Source organism: Enhydra lutris, unplaced genomic scaffold (genome assembly GCF_002288905.1).
Source record: "Enhydra lutris kenyoni isolate GAN:26980312 unplaced genomic scaffold, ASM228890v2 scaffoldscaffold28, whole genome shotgun sequence".
Lineage (NCBI taxonomy): Eukaryota > Metazoa > Chordata > Mammalia > Carnivora > Mustelidae > Enhydra > Enhydra lutris.
Window position 1 is genome coordinate 1164817 of NW_019154112.1, and position 25216 is coordinate 1190032.

Here is a 25216-nt window from a genome sequence, read left to right on the forward strand (position 1 = left end):
CTTGATCAAATGTAAGCTCTCAAGAGAAAAATCAGAATTTTGGGAAAATTGTGATGTACCAATAAACTTGACAGCTTCCCACTACTGATCTATTGGGATCTGTGGTAATATTAAAGCAAATATGACTTTTGATAAATCAATTTTAACCTCATCAACACTAGAACACATGCGTAACTTAAACAACACATTACTTTTTTTAAAAATCATGCATTAGTACAAGATCCATTCAGTGTGCAAGATGGGCCTGTGGATTTTAAGGCATCAGATGACAGAGTCAATGATAATCTCTCAAGTTCCACTTTGCAAATAACCTTAGAGAAAGTACAACTTGTGTCATTTGAATACAGTACCTAAGATGAATAGCCGTAATTATCTGAGAAGGTTATGAAACATACTATTCTCCCATATTTGTGTAAGATTGTACATTTTTTCATACACGTCAACCAGAACAACACAATAAAGGCAGAAGCAAATCTGAACATCCAGGGGACTTCTAAGGAGACAGACAAGAAAGGGACTTGCAAAAAAGTAAAATGCAAGAACATCACTCTTCTCGCTATGGTTTTTATTTGTAGAAATAATTATTTTGCATAAAAACAATATTTCTGTTTTCATGCCATGGTTATTAATATGATTCTAAATGAATTAATGAATTTTTAAACCTGTTTTATTCCTACTACGGTAAATACTGATAGAGATAACCCACAGACACAAAATGATCCTTGGGATCCTCAGTCATCTGTGAGACTGTGCAGATACATTGTGAACAGAATGACTGACTCATGGAGCTCCTGGGCCATGCCTCGGGGGACAGTGTGACAAAGAGCGCTCTGTGCAGTAGGTGACGGGTCAGGGCAAAGTCCCAGGTCCCTGGGTCGCCTCTCAGGTCCCAGGGCGGTGTCTGGGGTGGGGAAGCCCAGTGTGGGGAGTCTCCATCTCTCTGGGTTTCACTTTTCTCTTTCCCAACCTGTGCCACCTCCTCCTGTCTGGATACTCATGACACAGACCCAGCTGGCGCTCCCATTGGGTGCCGGGTTTCTGGCGAAGCCAATCAGCGGCACCGCGGTTTCGGGTTATAAAGTCTCCTCACCCGCCTGCGAGCCCAGCGGCGACTCTGTCTCCTCAGACTCTGAAGATGGAGGTCATGATGCCCCGAACCCTCCTCCTGCTGCTGTGGGGGGCGCTGGCCGTGACCGAGACCCGGGCGGGTGAGTGCGGGGCGGGAGAAAAGGGCCTCTGCGGGGCGGGAGCGAGGGGACCACCCGGCGGGGACGCGGGACACCCAGGGAAGGTGCCTCTCCGCAGCCGCCATCCCCGCCCCAGCCTGTGCTTACCCCGTCCCTCCTCGCCTGCACCCTGCTCTCCCCGACTCGGTGCCCTCTCTCCCTGCCCTCCACCTGGGCCCCGGGCCCCGCGCCGGGAGGAGGGTCGGGCGGTGTCTCAGCCCCTCCGCGCCCGCAGGATCCCACTCCCTGAGGTATTTCGACACCGCGGTGTCCCGGCCCGGCCGCGGGGAGCCCCGCTTCATCGTCGTCGGCTACGTGGACGACACGCAGTTCGTGCGCTTCGACAGCGACTCTGCCAGTCAGAGGATGGAGCCGCGGGCGCCGTGGGTGGAGCAGGAGGGGCCGGAGTATTGGGACCGGGAGACGCGGACCTGCAAGAGCGCCGCACAGACTTACCGAGTGAGCCTGCAGAACGTCCTGGGCTACTACAACCAGAGCGAGGCCGGTGAGCGACAGGGCCCGGGTCCAGGTCACGACCCCCATCCCCACCGCACCGACGGGCGAGGGTCGCCCCGAGTGTCCGGGTCTGAGCGTCACCCGAGTGTGAGGGACCCTCCCGCACCCCCACCCCCGTCCCCCATCCTTAAGCCCAAAGAACCGCGGGAACTTTTAGGCGGTCTTACTTTCTGTTTAACCCCCTCGCTGTCGGCCTGGGCCAGGGTCTCACAACATCCAGCGCATGTACGGCTGTGAAGTGGGGCCCGACGGGCGCCTCCTCCGCGGGTACAGTCAGGACTCCTACGACGGCGCGGATTACATCGCCCTGAACCAGGACCTGCGCTCCTGGACCGCGGCGGACACAGCGGCGCAGATCACCCGCCGCAAGTGGGAGGCGGCCGGTGCGGCAGAGCAGCTGAGGAACTACCTGGAGGGCACGTGCGTGGAGTGGCTCCGCAGGTACCTGGAGAACGGGAAGGAGACGCTACTGCGCGCAGGTACAAGGGGCCTCGGGGCCTCCCTGATCTCCCCTCCCCTGGGGCTGGCTTCCCACCAGGAAGGGAAAATGGACTCAGTGGCAGAACACCGACCTCCCACGGGTGGGGAGAGGGAGGTCCGCCTGGGTGTTCAGGTTCCTACTAGAGAGTGACTCAGCCAGAGGGCCGCTTTTCTCTAAAGGACAATTGAGGAATCTAGTCTTTCCCGGGAGGCAGGTGGAGACCATCCCTGCAATAACCCATCAGCGGTTCCCTTTGACCCTGGCAGCCACCCTGGGAAACCGGGCTTAACCTCTCAAGGCCTTTTTCTCCACTACAACACCTTTGGAGGTCTGACTGGATGTGTTGAGTCATTCACCCCCCACCACAGTCAGGACCGTTAGTTTGCTCTACCCCTTAAACCTACAGCCTCCTATCCTGGACCCTCTCCCTGACTCTAGAACTTTCCAGGATTAGAAGATCCCAAGGGCTGGGTTGGTGACTGAGTTTTGTGCTTCTTCCATCCAAACCAATACCCAGTCCATCTTCGAATGGTTACGTGAATGCCGTTTCAGTGGCCCATAAAGGTAAACCCTAGTGTGGATTTTCTGATTCTCTTCTCAGAACCCCCCAACACACATGTTACCCGCCACCCCATCTCCGACCATGATGTCACCCTGAGGTGTTGGGCTCTGGGCTTCTACCCTGCGGAGATCACCCTGACCTGGCAGCGAGATGAAGAGGACCTGACCCAGGACACAGAGCTTGTGGAGACCAGGCCTGCAGGAGATGGAACCTTCCAGAAGTGGGTGGCTGTGGCGGTACCTTCTGGACAGGAGCAAAGATACACATGCCACGTGCAGCATGAGGGGCTGCCCAAGCCTGTCACCTTGAGATGGGGTAAGGAGGGTTTTGGGTAGAGCCTCTTCTCAGGGAAAGCAGAAGTCCTTCTGGAGAACTTCAGTAGGGCCAGGACACTTACCAGAGCTCTGTACCCCTGACCTTGCCTCCATTTCCAGAGCCATCTTCTCCCACCATCCCCATCACGTGGATCATTGCTGTCCTGGTTCTCCTGGTGGTCACTGCAGTGATTGGAGTTGTGATCTGGTGGAAGAAGTGCTCAGGTAAGGAATGGAGTGGGGTGGGGGATCTCAGGTTTCTTGTCCCACTGGGGGATTTCCTCGGTAGCAGACTGTCCTGCCTTGTTACTGAGAAGTACCATCCTCACAAATGGACTTGCCTGCTCTGGAGCTGATCACGAACACTCACTCTGTAGCAAACACTTGTGAAAATGAAGGACACATTTTCATCTTGTTAATTCTGGTGATGGGAACCTCATGCCCAGCAGTCACAGGACAGAGAGGAAAGTCCCTGCTGAGGACAGAACTCCAGCCTGCTGGGTGACCCAGTGACTCCTCACCTCGTTTTTCATGTTTCCTATCGTGTCCTGGGAGTTCAGTTACAATTCTGGAAACTTCATTTAGAACCAGGACTGGGAGCTTCCTCTGGGATCTCATGGCCCAGCCCTGTCCCAGGCCTCTGATATGCTATTTTTTTTCCACAGGAGAAAAAGGACCAGGCTACTCTCATGCTGCACGTAAGTATGGAGGGGTGATCCCTGAGACCCTGAGATAGTGTAGACAAGACCCCATCGGGAGCTCACACACCCCATAGCTCCTCCTTTAGTCTCCTCTCCTGTGGGCTCTGACCACATCCTGTTTGTTCTCCCCTAGGCGATGACAGTGCCCAGGGCTCTGATGTATCTCTCACGATTCCTAAAGGTGAGACCCTGAAGACCCTGATGTGGAGAAGGATTGAGGCATTAGGGACACTTTGAGCATGAGGGGAGCTTCTGAGATGTCCCCACTTGTGGGACTGACCTCAATTTGTACATTATTTTTTTTCACAGTGTGAGACCAGCTGCCTTGTGGGGACTAAGAGATGGAAGATTTCTTCACACCCCCACTTGGTGACATCAGCAACCCCTAACTTCTCTTTGTGCAGATGTCAGAATGTGTCTGTGTTCCTTTGAGCATAATATGAGGACATGAGATTTGCCCACCCTGCCCATCAGACCCCTCCCTATTCTGATTTTATTCTCCTTTCTGATGTGCTTTCCTGTTCCAGCAGAGGCAGGACTGGACCATCTCCATCCCTTTCCTTATTTCATGTTGGGCTGAGTACAAATGACTTACTTTTGTATTGAAAATGAGAATCCAGACATGAGTTGTGTTTTCTAATTCTTGCCATATGGAGTTGATGAGGTAATAAAAGAGGAGATTTGTAAAATTGAGACAGCAAATAAATGGAAGCACTGAGAACCTTCCAGAATTCGTGTGTTTACTGTGTTGAGTCTTGCGGGTGGGGGCAGAAGGTTGTGAGGAGACAAGTGGGGATGGGGCCTGTGCCCAGTGTGTGCTCAGTGCATCATGGGGGTGACATGCTAACCCCTCAGCTGGGCCATCTCTCTGCTCTGTGTCCTTGACCCTTGTGTGGAAGCTTGTCTCACTAGGAGCTGTGATCACAGGGACTTGGATATCACCTCTCACCAGGACATTGTGTAGCAAGAGATTCCTGTGACTGGGTCAGCCTCACCTCAGGCCTGGGTTGGGTCATAGCCTCCATTTGGGGGTGGGCTTTTTTCATTGTTTCTCTAGAGCATCAGGCCGGCTCTTGCTCTTGTGTACCAGTTCTTATCACATTCTCCCTTGGTGACCCTATCGTTTATAGCAGCAGGTGTCCTTTGGGCTGTGTTCCCACAGGCCTAGGTTGTCCCCTGCACACAGGAGTCTCTGCGGTATGGAGAGATGAACTTTCAGATTCATCCATCTCCTCCCTTCACTCTAGACCTGTTTTCTAGATTATTCTTGGGATTCTGGAGATAGAGGAGGAATCTGAAAGTTTCTCAGCCTTAATAAACATCAGTTAGTTTCTCTCTCGAGCTGCTCTACCCTCTCTCCCCTACCCCTAGTTCAATGAGCCTAGTGCTGGCGTGGAGCCAAGTTCATGGATTTATAAAGCAGAGCCTAATGTAGATCTCTTTGTGGTTGGAGAAAACGACCCAAAAAGCCTGAGTACAGTGTTTCTGGAGAGAGAACTCTGTGTGCTGTGCTGTGCTGTGCTGTGCAGGAGAGATGGTGTGCAGGGAGGGGCTGAGCAGAGAGAGGGAGGGGAGGGCAGCCCTGTGAGGGGAGAGAGACAGCACTGATGGGGAAGTGGATGCACGTGGGGTGGGAGCTGCCTCGGAACAGCTGTTCCTGAGACTCATCTAGAAGGAGTCCTCTAGCTGCTCATTCATTCCCTGATAACTGTCATGTGCCACATACAGGACATGCTGTGTTTACATCTGGGCACCTGAGTGAGACTAAGAAGAGGGAAAATGTGCTGGTCTCATGGAGAGTATGTTCTAGTGTAAGGGGCAGACTACACTTGACCCTCCGACAACGTGGGGATGGGACAGTGACCCCCTCGTGCAGTCAGAAATCCAAGTATAAATTTTGACTCCCTCCAAACGTAAGAACTAATAGCCTACTGTTGCTGGAAGCCTCCCTGATAACATGAAGAGTCACTTAACACATGTTTGTGTTACATGTAGAAAACAGTCTTCTAACAATGAATGAAGCTGCAAAAATTAGTCAGAAACCACAAAGAAGAGGAAATGCATGGACAGGACTTACTGAAAAAGTCCGCACACAGGTGCACATGTATGGTGCAAACCAGTGTCATTAGGAAGTGAACTGTGTGTTGTGTAAGCGCAGTAGTAAGGGAAGTGTTTAAGTTGGAAGTTGGCAGGAGCTGTGAGGAAGGAGACCCAGAGATCACCTGTGCTGAGACAGGGACGACGGCTTCTTTACTCCAGGGATCAGGGGAGCCTCACTGAGAAGGTGACCTCATCATGGAGGTCTGAGAATATTAGAAGGCTTTGGAGTTTTCTCTGAGTGAGGAGTGGAGTTACAAGAATGAACAGATCAATGGGATTGACTTTCTAAGCAGCACCTGTTTGCTGCTGTGAGAATCGAGAGGTGCAGGGTGAGCCACCAGTAGGGAAAATGTAGGAAACCAGTGCTGTGTCCCAGGAGGGGGATGTGGGCTGTATGTCTGGGGTGTGAGGAGGGAAGATAATAGGAAGTGGTTGGGTGCTGGATATTCACAGATGGACTTTGCAGCATTTCCTAATAGATTCATTCTGGGTGGTGGGGAGGAGGAATCAAGGAGGGCACCCAGTATTTCAGACTGCAAGTAGAAATGTGGAGTGCCTTCCTTGGATATGGGGAAGATTCTGGAAGCAGGACACTGGGGGAAGCAGCATCACAGGCATCCAGGTTAGGCATGTGGAATCTGAGACAACTATTAGAAATCCAGTGAGGTTGGCAGTTGGATACAGAGTACAGGGGAGGAGAAATATCCAGACTGGAGAAATAGATTTGGGAGGCGACAGTATATACATGATGATTAAAACCTTCAGCAGAGATGAGGTCACCAAGGGGGTGAGAACCATAGAAGAGAAAGGAACAGGACCAAACCCTGGACTCCTCAGGGCTAAGTAGGCTGATCAGAACACACACCCAGAGCGCACTGCACAGTCCGGTTCTGCGTCTAGAAGGCACAGAGACCAGGGAGGCCCAGTCCTCAGTGTGCACAGGAATTTCCTGGACTATGAAGATCTAGACAGTCTGGGGTAGAGCATGAGATGCTGGGTTGATAACAAGGTTGGTGCTGCTGCTGCTGCTGCTGGTCGTCAGATCCCACACTGAGTAACGAGCACAGGAAGCAGGATCCCCACATGGCCGCACATCAGCCTCTCCTATAGTGATTCCTGGGCCCACGCCCAACATTTTAAGCTGGTGGGTCTGGGGAGAGGCCCGAGTATTTGGTAACAAAGCCACAGGCAATCCTGTGACTCCACCAGATAGAGAACACTGAAGTCATCGATGAGAACCCTCATTGTGGGAAGGGGTCTTACAGACACATTTAAATGGTTTTTCGGGAGTGTCTGGGTGTCCCACTCTTGGTTTCAGCTCAGGTCATGATCTCAGGGTCATGAGAACTAGCCCATGCGATGAGTCTGCTTGAAATGTCCTCCCTCTCCATCTACCCCTCCCTGCCCCTCTCACACACGCTTGTTCTTTCTCTCTCCCTTTCTCTCTGTCTCAAATAAATAAATAAAATCTTCGGGTGGTTTTTTGTAGGAAGAAAAATGCAGGATATACTGGGAGATGCTTTTTTCCTCTCCCATGGGGCACAGCCAGGTGACTGACTGAGGAAGTTATCAGCTCAACATAAAACATCTGAGTTACCAAGAGTGTAGATCTTAATGTCTGCATCACACAAAAGGAAATGGTAACTATGTGACGTGATGCACGTGTTAGCTAATGTTACGGTTGTTATCAGTGTGCAATACAGAAATGTATCAATCAGCAGGTTGTACCCTAAACTCACACAATGGTGTATGTCAATCATATCTCTATAAAGTTGGTTAAAAAAAATGCCTGAATTCTTGCTCTTGGAAACTCTTTACATGGGTTTCTGACTCCTTGTGATACATACATATAGTTACACAGAGACTCGGGGAAGAGAGAGAATATATGGGACCTTGTTTTATTTCCAGGAAAGCCACGATACAGGCTTGAGACTACACAGCCAGGAGCAGAATCCACACTGGACCCTAGACGGGGGCCCACAGACAGCCAGCGCCTGCTATTGGGTATTGATGCCACTGTCCACACCACTGAATCCCCTGAGGGAAGACACTAGACCCTGCGGCTGGGACTGCTATCGCTGCTGCCCCTGACAGCTGCATGACACGACTGTGACACTGCTCAGACCCCCTCTGCCCAATGCATGGACACTGTCCCAGTGTGTCTGTCATGTGTCCTGAGTCCGAGTCTGGCAGGTGGTCGCGTGACTGTTGAAGCTTCATGTCATGTCCACCTGCAGGACTGGCAAAGTGGGTTCCCCTCTCTGTGGATGGAGGTGTCTCTGCCCCCAACAAGATTGTTGACATGTGGCATTCCTGTGCGTGGGAAGAGAGGTACAAGTTCTGGGAATGGACATTGGGGTTCAGGAATGGAAAAGAATGACAAATTTCCACATTGGAGCAGTGATCTGAGACTAGATCTTGATCTGCACCCTGTAGGCACTCAAGTCTGCTTGGATGAGGAGTGACTCATAAATAAACTCATCTTTCAACTTACTCCCTTGATGGTTGTTATGGCCCAGGTTTCTCCCCTCCAGTCCCTACTCATAGATAAGTGAAGTAGCATTGTTGGGTCATGAAGTGATAGCTCAACACATCTTCTCCATCCTTTGTCTCTTCCTGGGATTAAAAACCCAGATCTGGGGGCACCTGGGTGGCTCAGTGGGTTAAAAGTCTCTGCCTTCGACTCGGGTCATGATCTCAGGGTCCTGGGATGTGGCCCCACATCCGGTTCTCTGCTCAGTGGGGAGCCTGCTTCCTCCTCTCTCTCTGCCTGCTTCTCTGCCTACCTGTGATCTCTGTCAAATAAATAAATAAAATCTTAAAAAAAAAAAAAACAACAAACCCAGATCTGTGTCACTTCAGATGATCCTCATATACACACTGACATTTGATGTTTCTTTCCTATGTACATATTTCTGGGGAGAGTATCCATAATTTCACCAGGTCTCTTGTGGCCTCCACAAAAGTCTGAAAACCCTTTATAGTATAGACACTGTCCTACTTCATGTCTGGTCCATGAACAGCTATAATCGCAGTGTTTCAGCAGATCCAATGACGTGATATTCATGCTCAGTTTTGTTTGGAAATAATCAGTCTCAGACAGGAGAAGGTAAGAGCTTTCTGGCTTATACTCACTTATACTTATACTCACTTCCAACTTCTGTGTACTTTCTGTGGGCTGAGGAACAGTTCCCAGACCAGGGCTGGCTCACAGAAGACACTGATCAGCACTGGTTTAGGTGACTTACACTCTAACACCGACTCAGGTGCCAGATAAAGAGCAGAAATGAAAAGTACTTACTGGGGATTCCATTTCTACCTACACAGCAGACTAAGGTTTAAGGCTGCCCCTCTCCATGTGAGGTGATGAGCACTGGTGTTATATGGAACTGATGAATTATTGAACTCTACATATGAAACTAATGATGTACTCTGTGTTGGCTAATTGAATTTAAATAAAAAAAAAATTTTTTTTAAATAAGGCTGCTTCTTCTCCCAAAAATGAAAATGATACAAAAAAACATAAAATCACCCAAAAGTACAGAACAATCAACAGAAAAATCATTTAGCCCAAAATTTATAAATGGACCATAAGCCAGAGAGAATAGTTGCTCTGATCCGTAGAGTATTTTACAAATCTAGAAAATCTTAGCTTGGCTTCTCAGGCTCAGGAGCTTCATAGAGAGGAGATAATGCCCAGAGCTGCTTCATGTGAGGAGCAGGAGAAACATCCCCTCCCTGAAAATCTGGAACCTAAGATTCACATCCTCAGAACAGGGTGACACAATCTGTTCTATCTTCAAGTGCAAGAACATTCTAAGGAAATTTGCCTTTAAGTTGGGAAAAAGTAAGGAAACAGCTATTTCAAAAATTTGCAGACACGGACTAAGCATCTGTGATTTGTAGTCCAAATTTGCTTTATCATCAGCCATTGGGCCAAAATAACTTCATGTCATTAACTTAGTTTATAATCGTCCTGGATTGGTGATGATCCAAAACTTTTAAAAAAGAAATTTCTCTAGAGAAATCTCTATTTAACCTACATGGCAAAAAACTTACACAGAAAATTGCACAGAGAAAAAAAGCAACTCGTAGAAAGAAATGTAAAGTTCAAATGGAAAAAAGACTGTGGTTAAGTAACCTTAGAAAGTGTGAGTAGTAAAAAGCTCATGAAACTTCAATATTGGAACCATAAGATACAATATTACAGGACCAGGAAATGATACAAATATATAAACATATGTTATTTGAATATATATTATGGGTATGATATAAAGAAAAAAGTCACAAAATTTAAAATGTAGAAAATTTGGCAAAAGCAAAAACACCTCTTAAGAAAATAACAAAATAAACTGATTAATGATTAAATAATGAAAATATTACAGTTTATTCACTGAATAAGAAGCTGTCAGTAAAAAGGAATGAGTGGAGGGGCACCCAGGTGGCTCAGCTTGTTAAGCACCTGCCTTCTGCTCAGGTCATGATCCCAAGGTCTTGGGATCAAGCTCAGCTTCTGGCTCCCTATTCAACGGGAAGCCTTGCTTCTCTTTCCCCCTATCTTCTCCTGCTCCCCTGCTCCTGTGCTCGCTCTGTCTCTCTCCTCTCTCCTAAACAAATAAAATCTTTTTAAAAAGAAAGAGAGAGAAATGAATGAGGCATGGAAAACAAAAAGCAAAAAGTAAGACAGCGACATAAATCAACAGTATCAATATTAACATTGCAAGTGAGTGGCTTAAATAAGTCAATCAACGTGCAGATTGTTCACCTGAACACAAAACAAGATCCACCTATGCTGTCTACAGTAGACGCACTTGATCTCAGTTACAAACAGATTAAACTCAAAAGGATGGAAAAAGTTATCTCAGGCAAACAGTGTAAGTCTGACATGTAAAGAACATTCCAGCCATGAACAGAATATACATACATTTCAAATGCACATGGAGCTTTCTAGAAGATAAGCCCTATACTAGGCCATTAAAAAACTCATTGAATTTAAAGGGGTAAAAATAATGCAAATATCACAGTGGCATGACACCAGAAATAACTGGAATGAATTTGGGAAACTCACAATATGCAGAATTAACACACTTCTACATAATCAAAGGGTCAAAGATATCAAAATGGAAATCAGAAAATACTTCAAGATTAATGGAAATGAAGACAGAGCATACCAACCCCGAGGGGTTCTGACTAAAGCAGTGCTGAGAGGAAATATATAGTTGGAACTGCCTGTATGAAAAAGAAACATATCCAATCAATTACCTGAACTTCAACATTAGGTTAAAGGAGAAAGAGGAGAAAACTAAACCAAAAGCAGGTAAAAAGGGATGCCTGGGTGGCTCAGTCGGTTAGGCCACTGCCTTCGGCTCGGGTCATGATCCCAGAGTCCTGGGATTGAGTCCTGCATCAGGCTCCTTGCTTGGTGGGGAGCCTGCTTCTCTCTCCACCTCTGCCTGCCACTCTGCCTGCTTGTGTGCTCTCTCTCTCTGACAAATAAATAAATAAAATCTTTTTTTTAAAAAAAGGCAGGTAAAAGGAAGGAAAAAATAAAGATGAGAGCAGAAGTTAAAGAAATAGAGAAAAGAGAATAAAATAACAATATAGGAAACTAACTGAATCAAATGTCATCCTTTAAAAGATCAACCAAACTGACAAATCTTCAACTAGACTCACTAAAAGAGAGAGAGAGAGAGAGAGAGAGAGAGAAATGACCCACATTACCGGAATCAGCAATGAAAGAAGTGATATTAGGACTGACCCCACAGAAATAAAGAGAATTAGGAGATTTTGATGCACAATTATATGCTAAAATATCAACTTGCTTCTATAAAATAGACAAAAACACAGAAAGACACAAATGACTAAAGCTGACTGAAGAAGAAATAGACCATCTGAATATACCTATAATGAGGTAGAAGATAGAGTCAATTGTATAAACTATTCCACATAAAAGCCCAGTTCCAAATGGCTTCACTTGCAAATTATACCATATGCTGAAAGAATTAATAACAATTCTTTACAAACCCTTGCCCCCCAAAAAAGAGGAGGAAACCCAACTCATTCTATGAGGCTAGGATTATTCAGATACCAAAACAGAGAAAGAAATCACAAGACAAGAAAACTACAAACCAATATCTCTTATGAATGTAGACTCACACACACACACACACACACACACACACACACACACACACACAGAGAGAGATCTCAACAAAATGTAGCAAATCAAATCTAGCAACATATAGAGTTAAACAAACAATGAAATTTATTTTGGGAATGCAAGATTGGTTAAACATCCATATCAATCAAGGTAAAACATATATATATATATACATATATGTGTATATATATATATATATTCATGGTATATACTATATATTAATATACTAGGAATATAGTAGATAAAAATGCCACATGCTTATCTCAACAGATGGACAAGAAGCATTTGACAAAATCAGACACCTTCTCATGATAAAAACTCAACTACTAATGGAGGGACTTTCCTCAATCTGATGAAAGGCATTTATGAAAACCCTTAAGCTAACATCTTACCTAATGGTGAAAGACTGGTTGTTTTCCTCCTAAGAGCCACAACACGAAAATAATGTTCACTCACGGCTTCTATTACACATTGTGCTGGAGGGGTGCTTGGGCGGTTCAGTCAGTTAATAGTCAGCCTTTGGCTCAGGTCATATCCCAGGATCATGGTCCCAGGGTCCTGGTCAAGCCTGCATGTGCTCCCTGCTCCCCTGGGAGAATGTTTCTCTCTTTCCCTCTGCCTGCACTCCCCCTGCTCGTGCTCTCTTGCTCTCAAATAAATAGATAAAGTTAAATTAAATTTAAAAAGGGAAATGCCAAGTGAGGTTGTCAGGTTGGCAGTCGTGTTTCTGAAAACTGGGCACGCTTCTTGATGGGTTCAAGGCAAAAGACTCAATGAAACCAAAGAATAGGGAAAGGAAAGGTTTTACTGACACGTAAAGGAGAACACCGGGGATGTTTCCCAAAGCAGCGTGTCCCTGAACAACACTGGGGAAGTTTCAAGGTGAAGGTACAGATGTCATGACTCCTCTGACGCAGGACACCTGACCCTCAGTAGGAACCGCTGTCTCTGCTGCTCCTGGCACCTAGGTGATACTCGTGCCACTCAGGCCGAAATGTCTCTGTACAGACTTGGCACCAGAGCTGGGAGCCTGTGGCTGCCACGTCCCATCAGACCTGCCTCCAAGCAAGTGAAGATGTTAAAGATACTTTTTCCAGAGGAGAAATGAAAAGCATAGACTTCTAATAAAATCTATTGAAAATGAGACACTTGTGACTGGATCCTGTAGTCAGCCTTCCATTCCTGGGGTAAGAATTATGATTCCTTTGTTTTGCCCCTCCTGGAGGACAAACAGCCATGGTACATAGTGTTCAGGTTAGACTCTGAGAATGCCCAGGGATGTGACTGGATAGTCACTGTCTGGTCTCCAGAACATTCTCATGGTCATTAAAATATATTGTATGCAGGAACAAGTGCAACTCTGAAAAGGGTGTTTGGAGGGAGCCACATTACAGATGAAGTGTTTGGAACAGTAAAGGAAGATGCATCATTACACAGATATAAAAAAACTTGCCGTCACAATCTTCTCCTGCCCCATTGACAGCAGCTGAGGAAGCACCACGACAGATTAAAATTAATGAGGAACAAACTGACATGGGTGTGGACACAAAGCATCAAAGCTATAAGGAGTAGCATTTCCTATTTCTTGAGAAGCTTTTCAAGCTTTGGAAACCTTAAGTAACAGACAGCTCAACTATGTGCAATTGGAAATAGATATGAAAGATGAAATTATAATTTTGGCCAACACAAAAAAGACAGAACAGAAAGACTTGCCAAGGAGGATTCCAAAGGATTCAGCACGCTACCGTTTCTTCCTATGGGAAACATTTCCATGAAGGAGACGTTTTGAAGTCCATAGTTTTTATTTATTCAATGCCCAGATACACATGCTGTAAAGAGAACAGACACTGTATTCTAGCTGCGAGAGCCCTCTGCTGGAAACTGTCGAAAGACAACTACAAATGGACATCATTAGAAAGATCGATAGGGTGCTTGGGTGGTTCAGTCAGGTAAGTGTCTGCCTTCAGCTCAGGTCATGACCTCAGGGTCCTTGGATCGAACCCCACGTCTTGCTCCCTGCTTGGCAGGGAGCCTGCCTCTCCCTCTCCCTCTGCCCCTCCCCTCTGCTTGTGCAAGCTCGCGCGCGCTCTCTCTCTCTCAAATAAATAAAATTTTTTAAAAGATTTTATTTATTTATCTGACAGAGATCACAAGTAGGCAGAGAGGTAGGCAGAGAAAGTGGGGGAAGCGGGCTCCCCGCCGAGCAGAGAGCCTGATGCGGGGTTCAATCCCAGGACCCTGAGATCATCACCTGAGCCGAAGGCAGAGGCTTAACCCACTGAGCCACCCAAGTGTCCCTCAAATAAATAAAATCTTTTTAAAAAGGAGCAGGGTTGGGGGCACCTGGGTGGTTCAGTGGGTTAAGCTTCTGCCTTTGGCTCGGGTCATGATCCCAGGGTCCTGGGATCAAGCCCGGGATCCGGCTCCCTGCTCAGCAGGGAGCCCGCTTCCTCCCTCTCTTTTTGCCTGCCTCTCTGCCTACTTGTAATCTCTGTCTGTCAGATAAATAAATGAAATCTTTAAAAAAAAAAAAAAAAGAAAGAAAGAAAGATCAAGAGAGAAAATGGGGATGAGTTGACAGTGAACTTCCTTTATGAAAAAGGACACCCAAAGCAGCAGGCACATAGCAAAGTTTTGCAAAACCGAGAGGTCCTGCAGCAAAACCAAGAATTCAAAAACTTACTAGGGGTCCAGCTGAAAGTGAAGCCACTGATGATTAAAATCATTGTATTGAGGATTCCAATCCTAGTTTTTTAAAAGTCCAGCTTTACTACAGGAGAACTGTTAGATCACTGCCCACAGGTCAGCTGACCAAGCTGTTCACTTCTGTGTTCTTAAAGTCAAGGTTACAGAAGACTATATAGGATGTGCTATTAATTTTGTCATACTGTTTTTTAAAAAGTGTGTAAAAGTATTTTTTAACTGTTATCACTTTTTAATGGAATTCTTCCAGGCATTGTCCTCTCCATTAGAGTGTTTTTTCAACATTATCCGAGACCACATGGCTGTATCAGGCTCAGGATTATTTTGTCTTTTGCCCATAGGGTACTTCTAATGTTTATGTTAAGGTGTAGCAGTGAAAAAATGTAACAATGGGAAAAGCCCCCGTGTTTTGAAATTACCAACTCAAGGCCAGTGGCCCACAGCCAGGCCACATGGTCAGGCAGAAGGACAATGGAAACATGGTCTATTAAAGGAATAGCCACAGGGGGGCTGGGCCTTGCTCATTATGGGAATTTGTGATGCATCAAAGGAGGACATGATGATGCCCATCACAAGAACCACCTTCTGAGTTTGGAAGTGGATTGGAATGGATGAGTGGGTTTCCTGGTGTCCTCTCTTAGGATAGCCACCTAGGTCAGGGAAATAAGGGGGACAGAGGGAGCTGTGGCAATGTAGCAAAAGGCTGAAATTCTGCAGTCCACTTGCATCTTCTGTGGCCCAAAATACCAAACAGAACTGCTCTGGCTGCCAACCAAACACCACAGAGAGCTAGGAGGCCGACCCCCCAGTAGGAAAGCCTTGAACATAGCTAGCAAATCAGAGCCATAACGGTAACCCCAAGGGGGCGATGAAAGGGCCTTGACAGGAATGCGTATTCTGGATTGGGCTTTGCTTACCCAGTGATAGATGCCAACAGATAGAGTCCTATTAAACAAACAAACAAACAAACAAACACCACAGAGCATAGCTATGCTTCAAGTAAAAGTCTAAAAAAAATAAAATGCACAGAGAGGACTGGTCCTGTGAGGACAGCTCAGGGAATGTTACACGTGCACACCTCCACGCATTACCCGCAGAGCAAGATGCAGAACACGCTGAGCTTCGCAGAGATTCCCAGTCAATATGTCACCACAAAAGGTAACCACTCTCCGACTTCTGACATTATAAATTAGTCCTGGTCTTCAATTTCACATACAAAGGGTCATACTCCTGTGTGTGGCTTCTTTCACTCGGCGCCGTGTCCGTGAGATTCCCCCACACTGTAGGGTGTAGCCACGGTCCAGTCTTCCTCAGGGCTGCGTGGTATCCCGTTGCACAGATAAGCTACAACTTATGTATGTATTTTCCTGTCATACGCATCTATGTTTTTTCACACTGGGGCAACGATACACAGTACTGCTGAGACATTCTCGTACACGGCTCTTGGTGCACATGTGGAAAAAAAGTACTGAACCAGCGAAGAATGCTCGGTCACATTTCCTCACACCACAAACACATGACAAAAAATTACGTCCCACAACGGGCATACAGACATGCTGACAGAGTAGCAGCTTCATGGGGAATGGGAACAGGCAACAGAAACATTGTGGAAAAGGGGTGTCGGGGCCATGGAGGCGTGAGGTGCCGGTTTACACTTCACAAGTGTGCGCTCCCACCCAGTGTGAGTGAGGCTACAGGACAGTCCCCACTACACAGTTTTCCCTGGGGGATCTGAGTAGGAGGGATGGGGACAGTTGCCAGTGTGACTCTACAGTCCTTCCCAAGGGAGAGGACCTCGGTATGACTGTGGTTCACCTCAACATTCTCTCATCCTACCCGATGCAGAGTCTCGGGACAGGGATGCAAGTGTGAGTGCCAGAAACGGGAAGGATCCTAAGACACTGTAAGTACTTTGTTAAACCCTGATGTGGGAATTCCTAAGGGCCTGAAGGGGAGGGCTGTGCCTTCACCCCATCCGGCAAAGTTGGGGCTGATTGTGAGCATAGCTACATCCCCTGGTGGTCCCTTACCCGCCAGTTCTGTCCCTGTGTTTCCCTCCCCTCTATAACCGAGAGTGGACTGGGGGGGGGGGCACTTGTCAGACTCATGTTGCTGCCACAGTCTAGACCAGCACAGCAGCCACACATAATGTCCCTTCCAGTGGAAGAAAATGAGGTATAAATGCAGAGAAGTAGAAATAGTAACCGAGGGTAAAGGAGGGGATACATTCGCTATGTCATGAGGGAAATCCATAGTACATTAGCGCCTCGGAAGAAGTGTGAGCAAGAGATGACACTGTCTCTTAGCTCCGTCATCCCAGACCCTGAGAGAGAAAGCCGTGTGCTGTGAGAATATTGCTGCTTCTGGAAGCTGGCAACACGGAATGGACCCAGCAGACCTAGGAGGCCCTGGGAGACACTGTCTTCCAGGAGGATGACGGGCTGACCATTAATGACCAGATGGGATGTGAGTACTGGGCCAACATCTCCGTAGTTCTGGTCCCACTGCTACAAGGGATCAGTGCTCAAAGACCACAGCATGGCTGCGGGATAAGTAAAATATGTGGTCTTTGTCCCTGATTCCTGGCACCCAGCTCCCCAGCCCTTGGGATCTCCTGAGTGATAAGACCGTCACCAGTACTCTAATGAGATGACTTGGCCAAGGGTCTTAAACAGTTCAGGTTGGGGCTGGTGACCAGGAGGACCAAGCCATGACTATAGTTGGAGCCATAAACCTCCCTCCCCCACCTCTGTGGAGAGGCTCTGGAGGCTGACTTACATCCCCAACAGCCAGTGACTGAATCAAGCATGCCTGTGTCGTGAAGCTTCCATGAAGACTGCTCTACGGTGGGGTTCACAGAGCTTCTGAAGTGGCGAACAAGTTCACGTGCTCCGAGGGGGGCACATTCCAAGCCCACGGGGACAGAGGCTCCCACATCGGAACCTGCACGCTCCCACACTCCTGAGCCTGTTCATCTGGCTGCTCGTGCGTGTCCTTATAATAAACCATAATAGTCAGCATGGAGTTCTCCTGAGACCCAGGAGTCCTTCTAGCAAGCTACTGAATGTCCAGGGTACCCGAAACTTTGTAGCCAACTTGAACAACAGTGCCTGGGACATGGGAACCTGAGAGTTGAGCTGAGGGCAACTTGCAGGATGAGTCCTCCCATCTGTGCGTCCCATGCTCACCCCAGGTCGGCAGGGTCAAGTGTGAAATGAATGAATCGGAGGACACTCAGATGGTGACAGGGAATCAGAGAGCTGGTCCATTGGGGGAAGAAACCCTCTCTGCCCCACAAAGAGAAATTGAGAGTTAGAGCAAGCAAGTAACCTGCGCCTCATCTCATCCGGGAGCAAAGGATAAGCAGAACGGAAGTCTGTCTATCATGTCCGTCTGCCTGTGACCAGCTGCTCAGGGTCCTGTTGAGAAATGAGACAGCAGGACCAGCATGGAGTCATGGATGCCACACACCACTGGGAACATCAAACTTAACCTATCGCGACTTCAGCTCTCAGGATCCCATGTCTCTGGCACTGTTGTTCAAGTTGGGCAGCGGTCCCATGAACGCTGACAGATGTTAGAGTCTCTCCCCAGAACATCGCCACACACACAGGAAATCGACACAGTCACACGACACGTCGGTGCACACAGAGAACTCACGTCTTGCAGACCCGGGGCTTGTGGTCCTTGCAAGAACAAAGGAGGGCAAATCTGCCCCGAGCCATCAGGCCACCAGCCCACCTCACCACTGCCCATGTTTGTGAGCAAAAACTGCAGTGGATGACAGCTCGGTCTGATCACGTAGTGTCAGGGGAACGAGAGGACAGCTGTCATTTGTTACCTACTTGTTCCCTCGGCCAAACCTGAGCGCCTAAAAAGCACCAGGTCGAGATGCAGCCTCAGATCTGTGCTCTGAGAATGACAGTTAGTTGCTCTCCTTCCATCCCTCGCCCCCAGCACCCCAGCTGCCTCAGTCTGGGGGCCAGGGCCAGTCTGACAGGCTGGGTGCTCTGTTTCTCTCCCAGGAATATCTCCCTGACCAGTATGCCCAGCAGTTTAGTGGAGTCCTGCCTAGTGGGAATGGGGCCTACTGGATGTGTGTGGCCACAAGGACCATTAGAGAGAGGATCAGAGGTTCACTTGCTACATGGAAGCCATAGGGAATTGCAGTGCACACCCTGTGCCCTCACATTCTGGGCCTGGTCAGGACAGGAGGCAGGGTGGGGAGGAGACAGCAGTCCTGTGGCCCTGGGGTAGCCGGGTCAATATAAGACCATTTTCCAGGAAAGGCCCTGGTGCATCAGAATGGAGGAACGACCCTCTGCTTTTCTTATTGCTGCTTGTTTCCTTATTAGTCATTCTTGCATGAGTCCTCTCTCTAAGAACAAGAAGTCAACAAGAGCAGTGGGAGCCCAAGTGAGAAATCTGGGCAGTGGGTGGATGGTAGGGGCTCTCTGGGATATGAGGGTCCCTTACGTCTCCCTCTGCACAATATGGAGGGAACAATAAGCCCCTGTAACAGGAGCTGAAATCTGAGTGCTGAGAGAGTGGGAGCCACATGTACATATACACCCTTAGCCCTATTCAAAGCCAAGGTCCCTGGGGCCCTTGAGGGGTGAGCATGACCTCTTCTTGCTCTGGATGTGGATTGGATAGTGGGGGCTGAGGCTTCGTGCTCTGAGCTGGTCCCTACTTCTCTCTACCCTCAGGCTCAGCAAGATTGGTCCAGGGGCATTTCCAGGTGGAGAGGTGCAGGAGAGGGGATGACAGTGGCAGTTTCAGGATGTGGAGAGTGGATAAATAGCCTCAGAGATGGGGTCTCAAGAATCTCCTACATCTCATTTACAAGAAGGCTGTAAGAGGCACTGCCTGAATTGCCTGGGGAGTCCCTGCTAGGAAAGGGGCAGGAAGGCTCTGGCAGCCTCAGGCAAGGAGCATTAGGGGAGGACCTGTGATTCCAGGTGAGAGTGGGCCAGGAAGGAGCAGTGAAGGCCTCGTGCACCTGAAAGCTGGGCCAGGGATGAGGGTGGAGGGCTGTGAGCGTGGGGTTTTCCCGAGTCAGGTCATGTACAGACCCAACTGAAGCCTCTTTTTCTAGACTGCCTGCCAGTCATCTGAGCTTCCTGATGTGCCTTCCAGTTAGGAGCTGTTGGCTCAGGGGAGGGGAGGGAGGAGGCTGAGCTTCAGGTGGGGTCTGTGCCTGTAGCTGAGCATGGCCAACAAGCAGGCAACAGCCCTGGTGCACAGGTGGTTATGCAAGTGGGGATCAAGACATGTAGGGAGAGAAGGTGCTGTGTTTGTGACCACTTCCTTGCCTCGAGGAAGAGGTAATAGGACTTGTCCTTCAGGGATGCCCTGTGCTCCTTGGGTGGACGGGTTGGAGCTTGAGAGGAGGGGAGGCTTTGAGTTTCTGCTCCAGAGTGTTGTTCTTGGTCCCAGGGCCCTTTCCTGCTCCTGTCTTATGGTTGGTGGAAGCAGGCCCAGGTGACGATGCTAAGGGATCACGTGGGGCAGGGAAGACCAGCAGAGGCTGAGAAAAGAAGTGAGAGAGAAAATAGTGAGGGTGTTATCTTCCTTCAGAGAAAGGCAAAGCTGAGTTTGGACAACTGAAGAGGTCCTGAGAGCACACAAAGCAATATTTGGCACCAGATGGGCTTCTATTGGTTTCTCTTTCCTCCCTGAGCTTGTTAGCGTTCAAGACCTGGATTAACACCAGATGGCACCAACGGGCCGTAATGGCAGCAAGCAGCATTTAACAGCCTCAGTACACTTCCCATTGAGAGTAAACATATTCTAGAATATTCTAAACCATTCAGATCTCCAGATGACTGTAGTCCCAGCCCATGTCACACAGAGCAGAAGAGCTGATGTTGGGCCTCACTGACTCACACAATGAGATAAAATAAAAGGTGGTTGTATTATTTTGAGATTTTTTTTGTTATCTAGCACTAGGTAGCAGCAATGTCTAATGTACTACTATTATTAAATTTTATTTATTGTCTGTCTTCCTGTAAGATGGGAAGCACTAGGACAATATGTGCTGAGTCTCTGGCATTAAATGATTACCAGGCCTAACACAGAGATTGGTCCAGAGGCATTCATGGAATATACCTAGAGGAATAAATGAATGAATGAATGAATGAATGAATGAATGCTGTGATCAGAATTCCTTCAAGTTGGGCTTGGAGCTGGTAAGAGGAAAGTTTATAGGCGTTTCACATGGGGAGTTCTTTATGAAGTTTTGTGTGTGTGTGTGTGTGTGTGTGTGTGTGTGTGTGTCTGTGTGTCTGTGTTTTATGTGTATGCACATGCATGAGTTCCTATGTGAGTTTAGTATGTACGAATTGGTCTTGATTGCCTGAAAAAGGAACCAGGAATATGAAGAGTACCTCCTGCACTCATATTCCAAACACATGGGCAGTATAGACAGGTAGCACCTAACCACCAGATGCCTCTGAGATGTTTTGGGCTCGGGAAGGGACTTTAGTTATGTTGTAGGTCATTGACTCAGCTGCAGGGCTTGAGGCCCTTTGGAGCACGTGGTGAGCCACCCTCAAATCCCTGGATCAGCCATCAGAGTAGAAATGAGATCTGAGGTTGAGTAGCAGAGCTCCTGTCTAGCTGTTAAGGGTAGCAGACAGTGAGACCTGAGGTGGTCAGGACTGAAGAGTCTGGCATTGATATCACTTGACATCACTGTAGAAAGAGCCAGTATCCCAGCCTCTAGCATCAGCAAAAGCAGTAGGAAAGAGTGACAGGAACTCGTGTCCAAAGTTATCTCCATGGAAAGGGCAGTGTGTTTATTGGAGCATCCGGCATAATTGTGGGGCTGGCTGCAGATCTGGGAATCAACAGTTCTGGCTTGGAGACCTCTCTGTTCCCTAAAGCCAGAGTCCCTGGGCACTCAGTGGGGAGGAAACATCAATATCAGTGTAGATTTTTGGGAAACACTTCACAAGCCAAACCTGACCAGACATTCATTGCCCCTTTATGTAGGGCCCTGTGCTAGTGTCATAGGTCAGGGACACACTGGGGAGGTAATGAGTGAGCAGGAATAAAGGAGCTCAGGTCTTCTGTCCTCAGCCCTGTGACCACAAAGAGGTACTGCCACTCTGCTCTCAGATTCTCAACAAACAGCACTGAGGTGGGGACTGGGGGGAGGGGCTGGAAGGAATGGGGATGTGGAAAGTACACACATGTTCAGGAAAAATTGTAGGCTCAAAATGACATGTGGAGAGCTGATGTGTATACCTAAGGATGATTTCTGGCACACAGCCTAGAACAATATGGAAATTAATACAAACAACAAACATGTTGATGGGAGAATCTGATTTTCAGAGTTACCACATCATAAGATTGAGATGACCCATTTTCAAAAACAACAAAACACCAAGTGTACAAAGAAACAGGACAACATGACCCGTTCCAAGTTTAAAAAAAAAAAAGGCGGGAAGTGTTCCTATGGAAGATGAGATGGTGGACTTACTAGACAAGGACTTTAAATCAACTGTATGCATGATGCTCTGAGAATTAAAGAAGTCAAGAAAATTAGATATGGGTAAAATAAAGTATTTACAAAGAGACACAAATCATAAGGAGAAACTTAAAGGAAATTCCAGTGCTGATATGCACAATAACTCAAATGAAAATTTTACTAGAGGTGTTCAAGGCAGATTTCAGCAAGTAGAAGAAAGAATCACTGAACTTGGAGGTAGGATCATTGAAATGATCAAGTCTGAGGAACAAAATGAACACAACTGAAGAAAAGAGAAGAGAGCCTACTGGAGCACTGATATAACATAAAGTGGACCAACACAGGCAATGTGGGAGTTGCAGAAAGAAGAGAAAGAAAAAGGTAAGAGAGATTGTTTGAAGAAATAATGGCTGAAAACTCACCCAAATTCAAGAAAGATATGAACAGAAATATACTCCAATCAAAGCATAGAGCTGGGAAGAATAGTGACAGAGAAATGATCCAACTATATGTTATTTAAAAGAGACTCACTTTATCAAAAAACACAAATAGTTTGACAGTGAAAGGATGGGAAAAGGTATTCTGTGCACAAAATAGCCAAAAGAAAACTGGAGAATTTCTACTAATATCAGTCAAAATGGACTTAAAATAAAAAAAATTGGGGGGGGGGGTGCCTGGGTGGTTCAGTGGGTTAAAGCCTCTGCATTCAGCTCAGATCATGATCCCAGCATCCTGGGATCGAGTCCCACATTGGGCTCTCTGCTCAGCACAGAGCCTCCTCTCTCTCTGCCTGCCTCTCTGCCTACTTGTGATCTCTGTCAAATAAATAAATAAAATCTTTTAAAAAAAATTTGGAAGAGACAAAAAGAACAGTATATGTGAACACAAGTCTCAATAGGACATGAAGATGTAACAATTACAAGTGAGTAGCATTTAATAACAGATCAATAAAATCTATGAAGGTAAGCTTCGTAGAATGAAATGCAGAAGTAGAGAGACCCACAATAATAGTTGGAGAATTCAATAACCCATTCTCAAAATTGGATAGAGCAACTAAGCAGAAGAAAATTAAGGAAACAGAGGGCTTGAGAAACATAAAAAACCAACTAGATCTGACACCCATATACAGAACACTCTACCCTCAAATAACAGAATACACGTTCTTCTCCAGGGTACATGGGACCATTCCTAGGATGCTCCACATGTCAGACCACAAATTAAGACTCAACAGAATCAAAAAGAGAGATATCACACAAACTATCCAACCACAATGGGATGCAGTTAGAAATCAACAACAAAAGGAAAACTGGAAAATTCACAAATTGGTAGAAATTAAACACTCTTAACAAAGGGGCCAAAGGAAATCACAAGTAGAATACTTACAAAATATTTAAGTCAGTGACCATATCCTCCATGAGGGTTCTGCTTGTCCCCTTCATACCCTGTCTGCCTTCCTCCCTCCAGAAGAACTGGCTGTGTGGTGACAGGCTAAGGAGGAAGAGAGAAAGGAGGACCAAGAGAAGGAAGTTCTGGCCACATCTGGGTGGTGTCTGCAGTGCCAGCAGGGGAGGTAGCGGCCGTGGTGGCAGTGTGGGTTTCACCCTATGGAGGACAGTATGTGTGTTGCGGGGGGGCTGTCTCCCCACACTATTGTCCAGACACCTGGGATGCGGCCCCTCTGGTGGAGAAGATGAATAATCTCTCCTTTAGTGACCCACATGTCCCCTCTTCTTCTGTCCACCTTGCCCTGGAAAACTGGCTTTGAAATTACCCTTTTTGCCACCTGATCCAACTTACATGCCAACATGTGATGAACTTGAAAACCGCTGGACTTCACACCAGTCAGAAGGAGCAGACCGACAGTACTCTTCTAGAGAAAAAGATGCCATTGAGAGTGTTTCCATGACTAGAACCAGTCAAGGCAACAGAATTGCCTGTATTTTGTGTGTTGTTCACCCAATGCCTTGTATGCTTTACTCTTCTCACATGGAAAGGCTGTTGATTTTGATCAGATGATCAGCTTTTACATACCACTGAGATCATGGATTAATTGTAGTATATTCTCGTATGCTTATTCTAGGTATAGATCAAGTCCTGGGAAACCAACAGAGAAGAATCTCTATGCAGGTAGAGGAGCTGCTTAGCTTGCTCTTAGGACAAGATGTGGCATTCACCCTGAAAATGTGATCATATATGGCCAGAGTAGATGTACAGCTCCATTTGTAGATCTTGAGAGTGCTGCTGTTACTCTTCATTCTCCTTTGACCTTGGGAATGCCAGTCACTCTTCATGATACCAGAAGACCTATTGTTTTGATGCATTCCTAATCATGGACAAAATCTCTAAGAGAACTTCACCGGTGTTAGTAACTCATGAGACTGAATAAAGGACAGGCAAGACTAGGTAGGAAAATGGGTAGGGGGTTTTGTGACTAAGCTCACATAGGGGGCTATGTAATCAGGCTCACAGAAAACCCACATGTGGAAAAACAATATAGCAGAAGGCGAGGGGCCAGAGAAGAAAAGAAGGAGACTAAAGGAGCTGCTGGCTGAGAAAATGACTATGGATGATGGGTGTGGGGACACTGGAGACTGGGAAGGTCGCTGGAACCATGTAAAGAAGTTCCTCGAGCGATCTGGACCCTTCACACACCCTGATTTCGAACCTAGCACTGAATCTCTCCAGTTTTTGTTAGATACATGTAAAGTTCTAGTCATTGGAGCTGGTGGCTTAGAATGTGAGCTCCTAAAACTCTGGCATTGTCTGGTTTTAGACAGATTCATGTTATAGACATGGGCACTACAGATGTTTCCAATCTGTTTTGTTTCTTAAATTCCACATATGAGTGAGATCACATGATCTCTTTCTCTGATTGAATTATTTCACTTAGCATAATACTCTCTAGTTACATCCATGGTATATATCTATATATACCACATATTCTTTTCCATTCATCTGCTGATAAACATCTGGGCTCTT

At 47.1% G+C, this 25216-nt stretch overlaps 1 protein-coding gene and 2 pseudogenes across 1 annotated transcript; all 3 read left to right on the plus strand.

Moving 5' to 3' along the window:
• Positions 1 to 1115: 1115 nt before the first annotated feature.
• On the plus strand, positions 1116 to 4528 carry LOC111152203 (DLA class I histocompatibility antigen, A9/A9 alpha chain-like). Its single transcript, XM_022510597.1, has 8 exons — positions 1116 to 1208; positions 1462 to 1731; positions 1946 to 2221; positions 2825 to 3100; positions 3220 to 3324; positions 3765 to 3797; positions 3934 to 3981; positions 4110 to 4528. Exons 1-8 carry the CDS (start codon positions 1136 to 1138, stop codon positions 4112 to 4114), a joined length of 1086 nt encoding a protein of 361 aa, XP_022366305.1. The 5' UTR covers positions 1116 to 1135; the 3' UTR covers positions 4115 to 4528.
• Positions 4529 to 12751: 8223 nt separating this feature from the next.
• LOC111152418 lies at positions 12752 to 14780 on the plus strand (annotated as a pseudogene).
• Positions 14781 to 23927: 9147 nt separating this feature from the next.
• LOC111152209 lies at positions 23928 to 24623 on the plus strand (annotated as a pseudogene).
• Positions 24624 to 25216: the final 593 nt, after the last annotated feature.

What these genes read in the sequence shown, in the direction of transcription:
- LOC111152203 (XM_022510597.1), top strand. Translation starts at nt 1,136, where the DNA reads ATGGAGGTCATGATGCCCCGAACCCTCCTCCTGCTGCTGTGGGGGGCG. An exon ending in GGAGACGCTACTGCGCGCAG is followed by an intron (nt 2,222 to 2,824) that starts GTACAAGGGGCC and finishes TTCTCTTCTCAG; the next exon opens with AACCCCCCAACACACATGTT. An exon ending in AGGCTACTCTCATGCTGCAC is followed by an intron (nt 3,798 to 3,933) that starts GTAAGTATGGAG and finishes GTTCTCCCCTAG; the next exon opens with GCGATGACAGTGCCCAGGGC.